This window comes from Oncorhynchus clarkii, unplaced genomic scaffold, assembly GCF_045791955.1.
Source record: "Oncorhynchus clarkii lewisi isolate Uvic-CL-2024 unplaced genomic scaffold, UVic_Ocla_1.0 unplaced_contig_13551_pilon_pilon, whole genome shotgun sequence".
NCBI lineage: Eukaryota > Metazoa > Chordata > Actinopteri > Salmoniformes > Salmonidae > Oncorhynchus > Oncorhynchus clarkii.
Window position 1 is genome coordinate 10,001 of NW_027258046.1, and position 17,500 is coordinate 27,500.

Here is a 17,500-nt window from a genome sequence, read left to right on the forward strand (position 1 = left end):
CTAGATATCGTATTTAATTGAATTATACGCCACAGTCCAAAATCCAGCTGTAGACACTGAGGTCCAATACTTTCAGATCTATAATAAAAGTCTGAGTCCCAAACGGTATCCTTCTCCCTATATAGTGCACTACTTTAGTAGAGCCCTGGTCTAAAGTAGTTCACTATTTAGGGAATCGGGCTCTTGTTTAAAGTAGTTCACTATATAGGGAATAGGGCCCTGGTCTAAAGTAGTTCACTATATAGGGAATAGGGCCCTGGTCTAAAGTAGTTCACTATATAGGGAATCGGGCTCTGGTCTAAAGTAGTTCACTATATAGGGAATAGGGCCCTGGTCTAAAGTAGTTCACTATATAGGGAATAGGGCCCTGGTCTAAAGTAGTTCACTATATAGGGTCTGGACATAGGGCCAGGAGTGGTAGTTGATTAGTTAGTAGTGGTAGTTGGTTAGTTAGTAGTGGTAGGGTTGATAGGTGGTTCCTTACGTGCAGAGTTCCAGGCTGACGGGGCTGCTGTTGAGCTGCAGGGTGATGCCATGCTGTGTGCCCACGGTGAAGTCCACGGAGCTGGTTAAGCCTGGTCCAGGGCCCGCTGGCACCACACCCAGGGGCTGGTACACACACTGGAGCCCAGGAGCACAATGACGACAACAGTGTGTGTGTGTGTGTGTGTGTGTGTGTGATAGAAACAGCAGTAAAGGCCAGTCTTACCTGATAGCAGTGGTCTGACAGCCAGCTCACGACCATCTCAGCGTCCAGCTCATTGTTCACAGTGAGAGAGGCCTCGTCCATCTTTACTACTGCAGCCTTATGCCGGGGGTGGCATACTGGAGAACACACACAGACAAAGAGACAGACACACAGAGAGACAGAGAGAGAGAGAGACACACACACAGAGACAGACACACAGAGACAGAGAGAGATAGAGAGAGAGAGAGAGAGAGAGAGAGAGAGAGAGAGAGAGAGAGAGAGAAAGACACACACAGAGACAAAGAGACAGCGAGTGACACAGAGAGAGAGAGAGAGACACTGCAGATCTGATAAGAATAGTCACACAGTCTTTGATGAGCAGTGGCGTACATAGAGGCTTATATTTACACTGAGACACACATTTCTAGTCTAGATAGACCGTGTACAGTGGTCCATCAGTACAGGCCTCCACTGCAGTAGCTGCTTAGTGACCACTACTCTCCTCGTTGTTGACAACCGTTTACCTCGAATAAAAAATAAACTCCTGCTGTATAGACTATCCTTCAAATATCACTGTCCTCATCTTGGCATGCGCAGTACTTACCAGGAAGTCAGCCTCTAAACCAGTGTGATCGGTAGCTAGCTAGCCAAGACTAGCCTCAAGTCAACAGCCTTCAGACTGCCGCTAGTTACTGAACCTCGACAGAGGGGAGGGAGGGAGGCATGACGTTATGGCTATCACACTCTCCCGATATCATGTGATTTATTAATCCGCTTCTCCTAGAAGTGGAATAAATAACTCTCCCCGAGGAGCCGGGAGGTTTAAACGGTGCTGTGATACAGGACTGTTAGCTAAACCGGCTTACATTGTCCAAGGTAACATTAACTACACACCGTTGTAGTTGATAGGAGATTTCCTAAGTTAGCATTAGCATTAGCTACTGTTGTCACTACCGCATCTGTCGCTTCTTACAACCAGACGAGGAAATGAAACCACCGAATTTAGTCATTTCAATCATTTGTGGCATAAACTTTCAGACAAAAGAGTGAGTTTTCCTATTGTTTAGCTCGATAACTAACGTTAGCACTGGGAGATTTTTTGTTGTTGTTGTTGTTAACTAACACAGATCGATTTAATGAACTATTCATCATTTTACTTACAGGGGATTTCTGCCAGGCAAATGGCAACCAGCAAAGCAATCACTGCTAGGAAAAACACCTTGTAATGCTTTTCTGGCTGTGCCATGTTGATGTTTTTCTCCCTTCCCTCCCGGTCCCCACCGCCCGAATATATGCCTTTGTGTTTTCTCTTTATTTTGCCTCTTTCCATAACACTTCCGATCCCACCTTGTTTTTTACATGCTAGTGGGAGCGAGGAGGGTCAAAGTACGATTACATAACGGTGCTGCACGGGAATCAACTCGTGATGAGTGAGAATCTGTGCGATTTCCAGTAGCCGTGCGTGTGTAAAATCACTTGGGAAGCCATGTCCATAGTCCTGATTTGTGTGTGTGTGTGCGTACGCGTTCGTGCAAGTAGAAACACATGTTGACTCAACCTACTTTTAGAGAAAAGCAAATGTCATCCTCCTCTCTTTCATGTTGATGAAATGCTCTATCACTCTGTCATACAGTACCCGCTTTTATGTTTTGTTATCCAAGGCTATCTGGCTAAAATGCTTGCTCGCTAGCATCGCTTCCATTCATGGTCAACGTTAGCTATTTAACATTAGCCTTCGACATCTATCTACATATTTAAATTCCATCCTCTCAGGCCAGGGGCACAACAAAGTATGAATTAATGGTTGGATCAGAATCGTTGTTTTAATCATTAGCCAGTATGAATAATTGAGTATAAATACAAATTGTATCTGAGCAAGAGAGGAGTTGCCATATTTTCCATTTTCCCATAATGTTATCAAGTGAATTAGCTAAGAAGGAATATCGACGTAGCTTGTAATGACGAAATAAGAAGCAAAATTCGGTTTTCAATAAAAAATATATATATATATTACCAGCAAATGTGGCATAATAACGATTTTGAATATGTCGCAAGAGAAAATAAGATTTGCTTTTATTAAACTCACCAGATCGTTGTCCATCAATGGATGTAGATTAAACTCATTTGACTGCTATGATTGTAAATAAATCCATTTTGCGCATGTGCATAACTACAGATCAATCCGACAGGAGAATTTGAGTGACGAAAGTTGGACAGAGGATCTCGAAATCTCTAGGCAAGAAACACTTGGACGAACTTAAAAATAATAAAAAAAGTATATCTTCTGGCAATTGTGCCAGATGTGAAGAACACAAACTGTTATAAATTGTATATTTTGTGAGATTGACTTTTCTTTTCAATTAGGTATATGTTACTGACTAAAATCTGGGTTTAGGATTGTAGGCAAATTCCATTTTGCCATGGTTTGCTTAGATAGATGCAGCTAGCCTATAGCCTCAGATAGGCCTAACATCTCCTTTCAGATAGTAGCCAAGGCAAGATGTAAAACTGAAAGATTTAGCAGCATGGTTAGTTCAAATGGACAGACTTCAACATGGCCGTTAATAATGACATAACAACACAAGGCTACAACAACCATAAACTGACGTCATAGGCATTTTTTTTTTAAATCGGTTTGCCAGCTCCTGGTAGGTTAAACTAAGGGGCGCAAACTGACTTGTAAATGACTCCAGTGATATCACCATTTCAACATATTTACAGTAGCCTTACAATGGCATATATATATGAATAGGCTACTTGATGACAACGTATACAAATGTATCATTCTCCACATTTAATGTTAGTTTCATTGTGGAATTTTTCTTCTTCTCCCATAAACAGAAACAGAGAGGGCGTTCCATAAACTTCCATTTCAAATTTCCACTTGTGCAGTGCTCCAGACCCAATAACGGAGTATGTGTAAAACCCTTCGCTTTGATACAGGTTTCCTTCAAAGTAAAGTCGACATTATAGAATGCAGTTTAAACCACCTCCGACCGAATGTAGCTAATGCGCTTTAGTGCGCCTAAAGTAGTTTTCTAGTGTTGATACGCATCACTTATAGCGGGTACTTTGATATGTTTTATTGAAAAATTTGTTAGAAATATGTGTGAAGTTATCACAACGTGCGCGCGCATGCTGCTATGGCTCATTCACTCACGTGACTCAGCTGCCTGCTGCAGCGCTCTCTCTCGACACACACACACACACACACACACGGACCTCCCCACCACTCATTCAGCAACAGCCTGCCTCACTGCTTAATAGTCAGCAGCGGCAGGTCACAGTGAAATACATATATATATATATATGCCATTGCGGCGGATGTGTAAAATAGAAGTAGCCCAAAAACCCGCGACCAATACATTTCAACCCGCGACATCGTACTCAAAGTAGCTACATTTCTGGTAACCCGCTGACATGGCAATCTTGCTTTTCGTAGCTCCGCTCGGCCGGATGGAACGCACCAACACAATCAAGGATTAGCTGTCGATTACCGATCAATCGAACTCAGAGCGGAAGTCGAAACTCAGAGCGGAAGTCGGAGAATGCACGATGACAAGAAGCTAGCTTGATATTAAAGAAACAAAAGCCCCCAAAATAGCTATCGCATAAGTGTTCCAACAGAACGATTAATGAACGTGTGTTTCTAGTAAATGTTTAAATATTTGTTCATCCAAAAGAGGGGATTAGGCATTTGAAGAAAAAAGGTAACCAGAAATAATCAAGCTAGCTAAATTAGCTTAAATGCTAGCAAACCCCAAAACCTGTCTAACTAGCTAGGTTACTAGCTTTAAAAAAAAAAAATTATAGGAACTAGGAAACTAATATACATCTTTCAGTTTTATTTTTTTTGTCATTTATAAGATGTGATGTCACTTAGATGTACTGGCAGAAGTGTCAGACAACTTTCTAGTTAGGTATCAGAGTAGCAACTTGACAAGTGTGATACCATTATTAGCTACGTAAACCTAGCTAGCTAACGGTATGTGAAATGTGTTAACATAATAAAAAGCTATATGGTATGTGAACACCCTAACTAGGTCTAAACCATTGACTTAAATACATAATTAGGTTGCTCGTTGTTCAGCCCATATATATACTGAGAAGTGTAACAACGTTGTGCATGTCTTTGAGGAGCTAATAATGCCGCTATATGTTGACTTAGAGGATGGACCCAACCCTAACATTGTGTTGCCTTGAGGTATATTTTTTGTCTTTCTGTAGCTAGCGTCTAACGTTGTAACGTTGTATCAGGATGGACCCAACCCTAACAGTGTGTTGCCTTGAGGTATATCTTTTTTGTCTTTCTGTAGCTAGCGTCTAACGTTGTGTCAGGATGGACCCAGCCTTGTTGAGAGAGCGGGAGCTCTTTAAGAAGAGGGCTCTCTCTCAGCCCACGGTTGAGAAGAGACCTGCAGCCTCCGAGTCAGGCGGTTCCAAGAAGAAGAAGTCCAAAGCTGACAAGGAGGCTTCCGGGTCCAAACATGGCGCAGGTAAGACCAGGGGTGTATTCATTACGCCGATCCTGTTGCAAAACATTTAGTCTGTTGCGAAAAGGTTTCCATTTACTCCAAATAGAAAACATTTTTCAAAGGAAAAATAGTTTTAAATTGGACAAATTAAGACAGGTCCCCTCCCTGTTTCGTTTGCCCGGTTTGCTTCCATTTAGTTCTTAAACGGTAAACTGTTTCCGCTGCAAGAATGAATACACCCCAGAAGGGCTCTACAACCTGGGGTGTATTCATTAGTGTAAAATGTAGTAAAAGGTTTTGCAACAAACGAAAACGAGCACTTCTTATTGGACAGATTTAGGTGTGTCCCTTCCTCCCCCATTTCAGCCTTTTTGCTTCTATCTGGTTCCTACTAGTGAGTACACATCCTTTATATTTGGGGCATGTTCATTCGGCACCAGATGGAACAAATCTGACTGAAACAGGGAGGGATTACCTCAACTTAGCTGTCAAATATTTTTTTGCTACGGTGTGCCCCGATGAATACGACCCTAGTCTTGAAATCTATTATACTGCTGGTTGTGTGTCACATCTGTAGCTTGGGTACCTGCTTGCTTCTACATTCCACAATGAGTGTGTTATTTTCTACAAACATGTTTTAAATGGCTTATTTTTTTTGTGTGCTTTTTTTCGTTGACAAAAACACTCGTTGTACATTTTTTTAATAAGCTTAATTTCAACATCTGTCAGTACTGTTGAAATGAGACCACACAGTTTGTTTTTCTTACGTGATAATTGTTTATTCATCATCATCATCATCATCATCATCATTTTAGGAAAGTGAAATGATACCTTGTGCTCAATGCAAGTAGGTTATTTTATTTACATCGGTGTGTGTACAGGTGCCCCCCCCATCCAAGAGAGAGTAGTATCATGGCCACTTGGCTGTGGGTGTATAATATGTTGGTGAGCGGTGACATCATCACAGGCAACATGTTGATTACATCATTACGACACAGCAAGTTGTGAACAGTTTTTGTCAAATAGATGAGGACTTCACCTACAATGGCAGTCGAAGCATTAGGGAATAAAAACCATCTGTAAATTACATTAAAATGTGGGACGACTTCTGTGGTAGCTGGATCTTTTGGTGACATTTTAAAGTAACTGTCCAGGGATAACAGAATATTAACTTTAAAAGTTAGTTTAATTAACTCATAATGTTTTTTATTAATCCCATACTCGTATTTGTGGTCAAATCATAAATTGGAGGGAAAAAAACACTACAAAAACCCCCACCTCCCACTTGGATCTCAAACAGACCATTTAAAAAATGCTTGTTATTTCCTCATAAAGGATGAGGTCATCATCCTGAGCAGGATGAGATGGTCCAATCAGCGGTCTGCTACATTAATATTTTTAATAACCAGTACACGCCCACACCATTCCAACACACAAAAGCTGCTTTTTAACATAATTACTATTTTTGGGGGGGAAGGAAAACTTTCATAGAAATCTGGAAACATTACGACAGTTAATTTAATTTTTGGTAATATTGGTCATCTTGGTCATCTTGATCATCTTGGTCATCTTGGTCGTCTTGATCATCTTGGTCATCTTGGTCGTTGACTTTGGGTGACTTCCTTGCTCTGTAGGGTCCTAGAGGGTTGGCTATCATTGTGGATCTCCTCTGTGTCTTTAGCTGTTCTCGAATGGTATGTCTTGTACTTGTACAATGTGGTGATGGATGAAGATGCTCAACAGCTGTCGAATAATAGACTTGTTAAACCCCCTGGACTTGGCAAAGGAGAGCTCTTCTTCTCTCCTGCCTTCCCTGCTGACGTGCTTCGATTAGATACACACACACACACACACACACACACACACACACGGGAGCAGGGACACACACACACACACACACATACGAAGGTGCAGTCTCACTGTTCTCAAACTGTGAGCACACAGCACAGTCAGTCTCGGGTCAGATTCAGGGTCAACAGTCATGACCTAACTTCCTGCTTGGCCCTGGTCACTGTGGCAACGACCCCTTTAACCCCCTTTACACCACCTCGGTTTGTGACCCCGTGGGACTGTGGATCTTCTCCACCATGTTCTGGAAGGGACCTTCCTCCTCCATCAGGTCACGATGGGTCTTCCCCTGCATGAGAAGGAAAACCATAGCTCAGGTTATTACAATGGGTTTAGGTTAGATCCAAGTAATTACAATGGGTTTAGGTTAGATCCAGGTAACCCTGGAACAGCTACAGTATAGTAACAGGCCTGGTCTAACCCTGGAACAGCTACAGTATAGTAACAGGCCTGGTCTAACCCTGGAACAGCTACAGTATAGTAACAGGCCTGGTCTAACCCTGGAACAGCTACAGTATAGTAACAGGCCTGGTCTAACCCTGGAACAGCTGATTGAACAGTATAGTAACAGGCCTGGTCTCACCTTGACACAGCTACAGTATAGTAACAGGCCTGGTCTCACCTTGACACAGCAGCCACAGTCCAGCAGCTCGTAGAGGAAGGCCAGAGCTGCCAGGGAGACTACTGTGATGATGAAGAGGAGGAGGATGACGAAGCACGCTATGTTCCAGCCGTCGTGGAACGGGTACACCTCCTGAACCTGCAGGGAGACCTGGGACAGCGGGGCGGCGTCAGGGAGCCACGGGAGAGAGGTGGTGTTGAGACGGTCCATGTTGTTTCACCTGGGAGAGAAATGATAGAGGAAGTCATGGTTGGTTTGTGCCTGCAGAGGTTTGAGATGGCTGCTGGTGTTCAGGATGTTCTTCTGTCCTTCAGACCCGCAGTCTATAAAGACAGCCTTTATAGAGCCTCAACTCAGAGTTCTGGTACTGTGACCTGGAGGGAGACAGAACCTCTATACACAGAGTTCTGGTACTGTGACCTGGAGGGAGAGAGACATAACCTCTATACACAGAGTTCTGGTACTGTGACCTGGAGGGAGAGAGACATAACCTCTATACACAGAGTTCTGGTACTGTGACCTGGAGGGAGACAGAACCTCTATACACAGAGTTCTGGTACTGTGACCTGGAGGGAGACAGAACCTCTATACACAGAGTTCTGGTACTGTGACCTGGAGGGAGAGGGGGACAGAACCTCTAAACACAGAGTTCTGGTGCTGTGACCTGGAGGGAGAGAGAGACAGAACCTCTAAACACAGAGTTCTGGTGCTTTGACCTGGAGGGAGAGAGAGACAGAACCTCTACACACAGAGTTCTGGTACTGTGACCTGGAGGGAGAGAGACAGAACCTCTATACACAGAGTTCTGGTGCTGTGACCTGGAGGGAGAGAGAGACAGAACCTCTAAACACAGTAAACACTTACTCCATCAGGACACAACCTCCTGGGGTGCATAGCGCCTTCCTGCTTACACACACACACACACGCCAGGAGCAGTGAGAGCGACTGTGCTGACTGACCCAGTTTGGTTGAGTGAACCAGAGAGAGACTGAACACTGTTAGTATCTAACCTCCAACCCTGAAACACTGTTAGTGTCTAACCTCCAACCCTGAAACACTGTTAGTGTCTAACCTCCAACCCTGAAACACTGTTAGTGTCTAACCTCCAACCCTGAAACACTGTTAGTGTCTAACCTCCTACCCTGAAACACTGTTAGTGTCTAACCTCCTACCCTGAAACACTGTTAGTGTCTAACCTCCTACCCTGAAACACTGTTAGTGTCTAACCTCCAACCCTGAAACACTGTTAGTATCTAACCTCCAACCCTGAAACACTGTTAGTGTCTAACCTCCAACCCTGAAACACTGTTAGTGTCTAACCTCCTACCCTGAAACACTGTTAGTGTCTAACCTCCAACCCTGAAACACTGTTAGTGTCTAACCTCCTACCCTGAAACACTGTTAGTGTCTAACCTCCTACCCTGAAACACTGTTAGTGTCTAACCTCCTACCCTGAAACACTGTTAGTGTCTAACCTCCTACCCTGAAACACTGTTAGTGTCTAACCTCCAACCCTGAAACACTGTTAGTGTCTAACCTCCTACCCTGAAACACTGTTAGTGTCTAACCTCCAACCCTGAAACACTGTTAGTGTCTAACCTCCAACCCTGAAACACTGTTAGTGTCTAACCTCCAACCCTGCAACACTGTCTAACCTCCTACCCTGAAACACTGTGTCTAACCTCCTACCCTGAAACACTGTTAGTGTCTAACCTCCTACCCTGAAACACTGTTAGTGTCTAACCTCCTACCCTGAAACACTGTTAGTGTCTAACCTCCTACCCTGAAACACTGTTAGTGTCTAACCTCCTACCCTGAAACACTGTTAGTGTCTAACCTCCTACCCTGAAACACTGTTAGAGTCTAACCTCCAAACACTGTTAGAGTCTAACCTCCTACCCTGAAACACTGTTAGTGTCTAACCTCCTACCCTGAAACACTGTTAGAGTCTAACCTCCTACCCTGAAACACTGTTAGTGTCTAACCTCCTACCCTGAAACACTGTTAGTGTCTAACCTCCAACCCTGAAACACTGTTAGTATCTAACCTCCAACCCTGAAACACTGTTAGTGTCTAACCTCCAACCCTGAAACACTGTTAGTGTCTAACCTCCTACCCTGAAACACTGTTAGTGTCTAACCTCCTACCCTGAAACATTGTTAGAGTGTAACCTGGTTTGATTAGTTGTCTGTCTGTCTGTCTGTCTGTCTGTCTGAACCTTCTCTAGTTCAGATAGAATGTGTGCGATGAGTTTCACTGTTCTGTTCCGCATTCCACCTTTTGCTCGTTAAATATGTGTGTGACCGACTAGGCTATTGTTATCAGATGTGTGTGACCGACTAGGCTATTGTTATCAGATGTGTGTGTGTGTGTGTGTGTGTGTGTGTGTTTAGCAGTGAGTCATTCCACCTCTCCTCTCCTGTGTTTGAGCCCACTGTCATCATCTGCTCTGAGTAGCTTTACTGATGACTGTTGACTGATGACTGACTCACAGTATGTTACGTAGTGTTGTTAGTGTAACCTGATACAGGCCTGTCATTAGTCAGAGGACAGCATGTCTATTATATACAGTTCTATGTTACATAGTGTTGTTAGTGTAACCTGATACAGGCCTGTCATTAGTCAGAGGACAGCATGTCTATTATATACAGTTCTATGTTACATAGTGTTGTTAGTGTAACCTGATACAGGCAGGTCATTAGTCAGAGGACAGCAGACAGCATGTCTATTATATACAGTTCTATGTTACATAGTGGTGTTAGTGTAATCTGATACAGGCCTGTCATTAGTCAGAGGACAGCATGTCTATTATATACAGTTCTATGTTACATAGTGTTGTTAGTGTAACCTGATACAGGCCTGTCATTAGTCAGAGGACAGCATGTATATTATATACAATTCTATGTTACATAGTGTTGTTAGTGTAACCTGATACAGGCCTGTCATTAGAGGACAGCAGACAACATGTCTATTATATACAGTTCTATGTTGCATAGTGTTAGCAGACCACAGTCATCTCCTGACGTTTAGTCTAGTTACCCTGAACACAATGGCTCGGTCTCTGATGAAGTCAATGGGATCATGTGTTTATTAGGATCCCCATTAGCTGTTGTCATCTAATGAGATGTGAAGTAGCCAATAGGCCTTCAACTGTTTTCATGTTGCTATGGAAGTAGCCAATAGGCCTTCAACTGTTTTAATGTTGCTATGGAAGTAGCCAATAGGCCTTCAACTGTTTTCATGTTGCTATGGAAGTAGCCAATAGGCCTTCAACTGTTTTCATGTTGCTATGGAAGTAGCCAATAGGCCTTCAACTTTAATCAGACTGTTTTCATGTTGCTATGTGAAGTAGCCAATAGGCCTTCAACTGTTTTCATGTTGCTATGGAAGTAGCCAATAGGCCTTCAACTGTTTTCATGTTGCTATGGAAGTAGCCAATAGTCCTTCAACTGTTTTCATGTTGCTATGGAAGTAGCCAATAGGCCTTCAACTGTTTTCATGTTGCTATGGAAGTAGCCAATAGGCCTTCAACTGTTTTCATGTTGCTATGGAAGTAGCCAATAGGCCTTCAACTTTAATCAGACTGTTTTCATGTTGCTATGGAAGTAGCCAATAGGCCTTCAACTGTTTTAATGTTGCTATGGAAGTAGCCAATAGGCCTTAAACTTTAATCAGACTGTTTTAATGTTGCTATGGAAGTAGCCAATAGGCCTTCAACTGTTTTCATGTTGCTATGGAAGTAGCCAATAGGCCTTCAACTGTTTTAATGTTGCTATGGAAGTAGCCAATAGGCCTTCAACTTTAATCAGACTGTTTTCATGTTGCTATGGAAGTAGCCAATAGGCCTTCAACTTTAATCAGACTGTTTTCATGTTGCTATGTGAAGTAGCCAATAGGCCTTCAACTTTAATCAGACTGTTTTCATGTTGCTATGGAAGTAGCCAATAGGCCTTCAACTTTAATCAGACTGTTTTCATGTTGCTATGTGAAGTAGCCAATAGGCCTTCAACTGTTTTCATGTTGCTATGTGAAGTAGTCAATAGGCCTTCAACTGTTTTCATGTTGCTATGGAAGTAGCCAATAGGCCTTCAACTGTTTTCATGTTGCTATGGAAGTAGCCAATAGGCCTTCAACTGTTTTAATGTTGCTATGTGAAGTAGCCAATAGGCCTTCAACTTTAATCAGACTGTTTTCATGTTGCTATGGAAGTAGCCAATAGGCCTTCAACTGTTTTCATGTTGCTATGGAAGTAGCCAATAGGCCTTCAACTGTTTTCATGTTGCTATGTGAAGTAGCCAATAGGCCTTCAACTGTTTTCATGTTGCTATGTTGTAGAGGATATTGATAGTCCACATTAGTAACACTGTCATGGTAACTGAAGGTCTCTCTCTCTGGGGAAAATACTGTAATACTTCCTGTGTGAAAGTGTCGTCTAATTGGGTTATTGGAGGTTCTGTTGGCTGATGTTGATGGAGAGAGAGAAGTGAAGGAACAGAGGGATATCATTCTTTATCTATTATGAATGTAGACCGATTCTTCCTCTACCCACACTACCATAGCCTAGTACCCCAGCACTACACCCCTCTCTGTTCCTCCCTACCGTTACCCTCTCCTCCTCTACCCACACCACACTACCATAGCCTAGTACCCCAGCACTACACCTCTCTCTTGTTTCTCCCTATCGTTACCCTCTCCTCCTCTACCCACACCACACTACCATAGCCTAGTACCCCAGCACTACACCCCTCTCTGTTCCTCCCTACCGTTACCCTCTCCTCCTCTACCCACACCACACTACCATAGCCTAGTACCCCAGCACTACACCTCTCTCTGTTCCTCCCTATCGTTACCCTCTCCTCCTCTACCCACACCACACTACCATAGCCTAGTACCCCAGCACTACACCTCTCTCTGTTCCTCCCTACATTACCCTCTCCTCCCTCCCTCTCCACCCCTACCCCCTCCTCTCTCTCCTCCCTCCCTCTCCACCCATACCCCCTCCTCTCCTCCCTCCCTCCCTCTCCACCCCTACCCCCTCCTCTCCTCCCTCTCTCCTTTTCCACCCCTAACCCCTCCTCTCTCTCCTCCCTCCCTCTCCACCCCTACCCCCTCCTCTCCTCCCTCTCAAGCCCCCTCCCCCTTCTGTGTGTTCTCCCTGAAGTGGTGTAGGACCCCAGACAGACTGAGGCAGAGCGGTATCTCCTGCTGTGTCTGTCTGCAGGGGCTCCCACTGCCCCACCCCCCTCCCTAATGTCTAGTCCCATCCAGTCTGGAGGGGGTGAATACAGCCAAATCCACCCTAATTAAACCCTTTATAGAGTTTGTGTGTGTGTGTGTCCTTATTGAAATCCTTGCAGGAGAAGAAGCCTAGTCATCTCTATGCCAGTCTGAATCACAACAACCTTACTGCCTGCTTGGCACCCTATTCCCTGTGTAGTTTGACCCAGGAACCATCCTCTAGCAGTCTAGTCTCTCTCTGTTCTGCTACAAAAACACTCATCCTTTAGTCTGACTGTCTATATTAACACTCATCCTTTAGTCTGACAGTCTGCTACAAAAACACTCATCCTTTAGTCTGACTGTCTATGTTAACACTCATCCTTTAGTCTGACAGTCTGTTATATAGACACTCATCCTTTAGTCTGACTGTCTATATTAACACTCATCCTTTAGTCTGACAGTATGTTATATAGACACTCATCCTTTAGTCTGACAGTCTGCTACAAAAACACTCATCCTTTAGTCTGACTGTCTATGTTAACACTCATCCTTTAGTCTGACAGTCTGTTATATAGACACTCATCCTTTAGTCTGACTGTCTGTTATATAAACACTCATCCTTTAGTCTGGCAGTCTGTTATACAAACACTCATCCTTTAGTCTGACAGTCTATATAAACACTCATCCTTTAGTCTGACTGTCTATATTAACACTGCTTCTTTACTCTGTCTATATTAACACTCATCCTTTAGTCTGACAGTCTGCTACAAAAACACTCATCCTTTAGTCTGACAGTCTGCTACAAAAACACTCATCCTTTAGTCTGACAGTCTGCTACAAAAACACTCATCCTTTAGTCTGACAGTCTGTTATACAAAAACACTCATCCTTTAGTCTGACAGTCTGCTACAAAAACACTCATCCTTTACTCTGACTGTCTATATTAACACTCATCCTTTAGTCTGACTGTCTGCTACAAAAACACTCATCCTTTAGTCTGACAGTCTGTTATACAAAAACACTCATCCTTTAGTCTGACAGTCTGTTATACAAAAACACTCATCCTTTAGTCTGACAGTCTGTTACAAAAACACTCATCCTTTACTCTGACTGTCTATATTAACACTCATCCTTTACTCTGACAGTATGTTATATAGACACTCATCCTTTACTCTGACAGTCTATATTAACACTCATCCTTTAGTCTGACAGTATGTTATATAGACACTCATCCTTTACTCTGACAGTCTGTTACAAAAACACTCATCCTTTACTCTGACAGGCTGTTATAAAAACACTCATCCTTTACTCTGACAGTCTGTTATATAAACACTCATCCTTTACTCTGACAGTCTGTTATATAAACACTCATCCTTTACTCTGACTGTCTGTTTATATAAACACTCATCCTTTAGTCTGACAGTCTGCTACAAAAACACTCATCCTTTAGTCTGTTATATAAACACTCATACCGTCTGTCTGCTCACAGCGTAACCCATAGGCTGGGCTCCTGTCTGTCTGTCTGCTCACAGCGTAACCCATAGGCTGGGCTCCTGTCTGTCTGTCTGCTCACAGCGTAACCCATAGGCTGGGCTCCTGTCTGTCTGTCTGCTCACAGCGTAACCCATAGGCTGGGCTCCTGTCTGTCTGTCTGCTCACAGCGTAACCCATAGGCTGGGCTCCTGTCTGTCTGTCTGCTCACAGCGTAACCCATAGGCTGGGCTCCCGTCTGTCTGTCTGCTCACAGCGTAACCCATAGGCTGGGCTCCCGTCTGTCTGTCTGCTCACAGCGTAACCCATAGGCTGGGCTCCTGTCTGTCTGTCTGCTCACAGCGTAACCCATAGGCTGGGCTCCTGTCTGTCTGTCTGCTCACAGCGTAACCCATAGGCTGGGCTCCCGTCTGTCTGTCTGCTCACAGCGTAACCCATAGGCTGGGCTCCTGTCTGTCTGTCTGCTCACAGCGTAACCCATAGGCTGGGCTCCTGTCTGTCTGTCTGCTCACAGCGTAACCCATAGGCTGGGCTCCCGTCTGTCTGCTCACAGCGTAACCCATAGGCTGGGCTCCTGTCTGTCTGTCTGCTCACAGCGTAACCCATAGGCTGGGCTCCTGTCTGTCTGTCTGCTCACAGCGTAACCCATAGGCTGGGCTCCTGTCTGTCTGTCTGCTCACAGCGTAACCCATAGGCTGGGCTCCTTGTCTGTCTGTCTGTCTGCTCACAGCGTAACCCATAGGCTGGGCTCCCGTCTGTCTCTTCACAGCGTAACCCATAGGCTGGGCTCCTGTCTGTCTGTCCTCTGGTGTTGATAAACCTTTTACCGTTTATAATGTAGTGTTGTTTCCCAGAATGCTGTAGGGATGGAAGGTAAACCCTCCTCTTATGAAAGCAATCACAGATACAATGTAGGCTTCATAGGATGGATTAGGCTAGTAGACACACACACACTACACACTACACACACTACACACACACACACACACACTACACACACTACACACACACATACACACTACACACACACTACACACACACTACACACACACTACACACACAGACACTACACACACACACACACACACACACACGCGTCTTGCCCTGATACATGGCTGTAGCAGGCAAGCATGCAAACAGACTGCAGATCTGCCACGGTGTCCACACACACACTACACACACACACACACACACACACACACTAACCGTCGTTGTGCCAGAGAAATATGCAGACTCACCTGTGTAGCTTCTACTGTGGGGTGGATGCTTGTAAAGGATTCAGGCAAAAGATGCTCTCGCTCTCCCTTCCCCCACTCTGTCTCTCTCTCGCCTCTCTCTCTCGCTCTCTCTGTGTCTCTCTCTCCTCCCTGCCACTCCTTGCAGTTCTGCTCGTCTTCCCCACACAAGGCACAGCCTGTGCTCAGACCTTACCACTCTACCAATGGCTAAGCTCACCCTCGTTTCTCCCCTCTCTATTTGCCAAATCTTCTCAGATGAAATGAATGCCCCGCCTTCTCATTAGCACCCAGCAGCAGCTCCCGCCCACGTGATGAATCATTTAGTGAGTCACAACAACAGGCCGCTCTGATTGGCTGGTCTCCAGAAACAGGATCTCACAGCTGAAGCCACAGACGCAGAGCCACTAGAGTAGGACCTGAAACGGAACCCTAGCTAGTGCCCTGATACCCCCTAGCTAGTGCCCTTATACCCCCTAGCTAGTGTCATGATACCCCCTAGCTAGTGCCCTGATACCCCCTAGCTAGTGCCCTGATACCCCCTAGCTAGTGCCATGATACCCCCTAGCTAGTGCCATGAAACCCCCTAGCTAGTGCCATGATACCCCCTAGCTAGTGCCCCGATACCCCTTAGCTAGTGGCATGATACCCCCTAGCTAGTGCCATGATACCCCCTAGCTAGTGCCATGAAACCCCCTAGCTAGTGCCATGATACCCCCTAGCTAGTGCCCCGATACCCCTTAGCTAGTGGCATGATACCCCCTAGCTAGTGCCCTGATAACCCCCTAGCTAGTGCCCTGAAAAACCCCTAGCTAGTGCCCTGATAACCCCTAGCTAGTGCCCTGATAACCCCTAGCTAGTGCCCTGATAACCCCTAGCTAGTGCCCTGATAACCCCTAGCTAGTGCCCTGATAACCCCTTGCTAGTGCCCTGATAACCCCTAGCTAGTGCCCTGATAACCCCTAGCTAGTGCCCTGATAACCCCTAGCTAGTGCCCTGATAACCCCTAGCTAGTGCCCTGATAACCCCTAGCTAGTGCCCTGATAACCCCTAGCTAGTGCCCTGATAACCCCTAGCTAGTGCCCTGATAACCCCTAGCTAGTGCCCTGATAACCCCTAGCTAGTGCCCTGATAACCCCTAGCTAGTGCCCTGATAACCCCTAGCTTGTTCCCTGATAACCCCTAGCTAGTGCCCTGATAACCCCTAGCTAGTGCCCTGATAACCCCTAGCTAGTGCCCTGATAACCCCTAGCTAGTGCCCTGATAACCCCCAGCTAGTGCCATGATAACCCCTAGCTAGTGCCATGATAACCCCTAGCTAGTGCCCTGATAACCCCTAGCTAGTGCCCTGATACCCCCTAGCTATATGAGTCTCTATTGAATAACTGATATTGACAGGACCTATATGAGTCTATTGAATAACTGATATTGACAGGACTCATCTTAGTGTGGCACAATGTCTAGATTCTGATCCTGGTCTGTATTTGAGCAGTACAACATGTCCAGATTCTGATCCTGGTCTTTATTTGAGCAGGACAACATGTCTAGATTCTGATCCTGGTCTTTATTTGAGCAGGACAACATGTCCAGATTCTGATCCTGGTCTTTATTTGAGCAGGACAACATGTCTAGATTCTGATCCTGGTCTGTATTTGAGCAGGACATGTCTAGATTCTGATCCTGGTCTGTATTTGAGCAGGACAACATGTCTAGATTCTGATCCTGGTCTGTATTTGAGCAGGACATGTCTAGATTCTGATCCTGGTCTTTATTTGAGCAGGACAACATGTCTAGATTCTGATCCTGGTCTGTATTTGAGCAGGACAACATGTCTAGATTCTGATCCTGGTCTGTATTTGAGCAGGACAACATGTCTAGATTCTGATCCTGGTCTTTATTTGAGCAGGACAACATGTCTAGA

At 44.7% G+C, this 17,500-nt stretch overlaps 3 protein-coding genes across 3 annotated transcripts in view; 1 reads left to right on the forward strand and 2 right to left on the reverse strand.

The window, feature by feature from the left end:
- The window catches only part of LOC139394628 (heparan-alpha-glucosaminide N-acetyltransferase-like), an 11,203-nt gene extending 9,179 nt beyond the window's left edge, over positions 1 to 2,024 (reverse strand). Inside the window, exons 1-3 of the mRNA XM_071142730.1 lie at positions 1,850 to 2,024; positions 710 to 825; positions 485 to 621 (exon numbers count right to left, since the gene is read on the reverse strand). Of these exons, the coding sequence (XP_070998831.1) occupies positions 485 to 621; positions 710 to 825; positions 1,850 to 2,018 (422 nt within the window). The 5' untranslated portion in view covers positions 2,019 to 2,024. The remainder of the gene's footprint in view (positions 1 to 484; positions 622 to 709; positions 826 to 1,849) is intronic.
- Positions 2,025 to 4,130: 2,106 nt separating this feature from the next.
- Positions 4,131 to 17,500, forward strand: part of LOC139394626 (general transcription factor IIE subunit 2-like) — a 21,042-nt gene continuing 7,672 nt past the window's right edge. Inside the window, exons 1-2 of the mRNA XM_071142728.1 lie at positions 4,131 to 4,398; positions 5,005 to 5,184. Of these exons, the coding sequence (XP_070998829.1) occupies positions 5,028 to 5,184 (157 nt within the window). The 5' untranslated portion in view covers positions 4,131 to 4,398; positions 5,005 to 5,027. The remainder of the gene's footprint in view (positions 4,399 to 5,004; positions 5,185 to 17,500) is intronic.
- On the reverse strand, positions 7,050 to 15,670 carry LOC139394630 (small integral membrane protein 18-like). The gene is made up of 3 exons (XM_071142733.1): positions 15,583 to 15,670; positions 7,634 to 7,853; positions 7,050 to 7,300 (listed from the first exon to the last, which is right to left on the reverse strand). The coding sequence occupies exons 2-3, from the start codon at positions 7,841 to 7,843 to the stop codon at positions 7,202 to 7,204; spliced, it is 309 nt and encodes a 102-aa protein (XP_070998834.1). The 5' UTR covers positions 7,844 to 7,853; positions 15,583 to 15,670; the 3' UTR covers positions 7,050 to 7,201.

Coding starts and splice junctions, on each gene's coding strand:
- LOC139394630 (XM_071142733.1), bottom strand. CDS start 7,843: ATGGACCGTCTCAACACCACCTCTCTCCCGTGGCTCCCTGACGCCGCC. Junction 7,301..7,633: donor ACTGTGGCTGCTGTGTCAAG/GTGAGACCAGGC, acceptor CTTCTCATGCAG/GGGAAGACCCATCGTGACCT.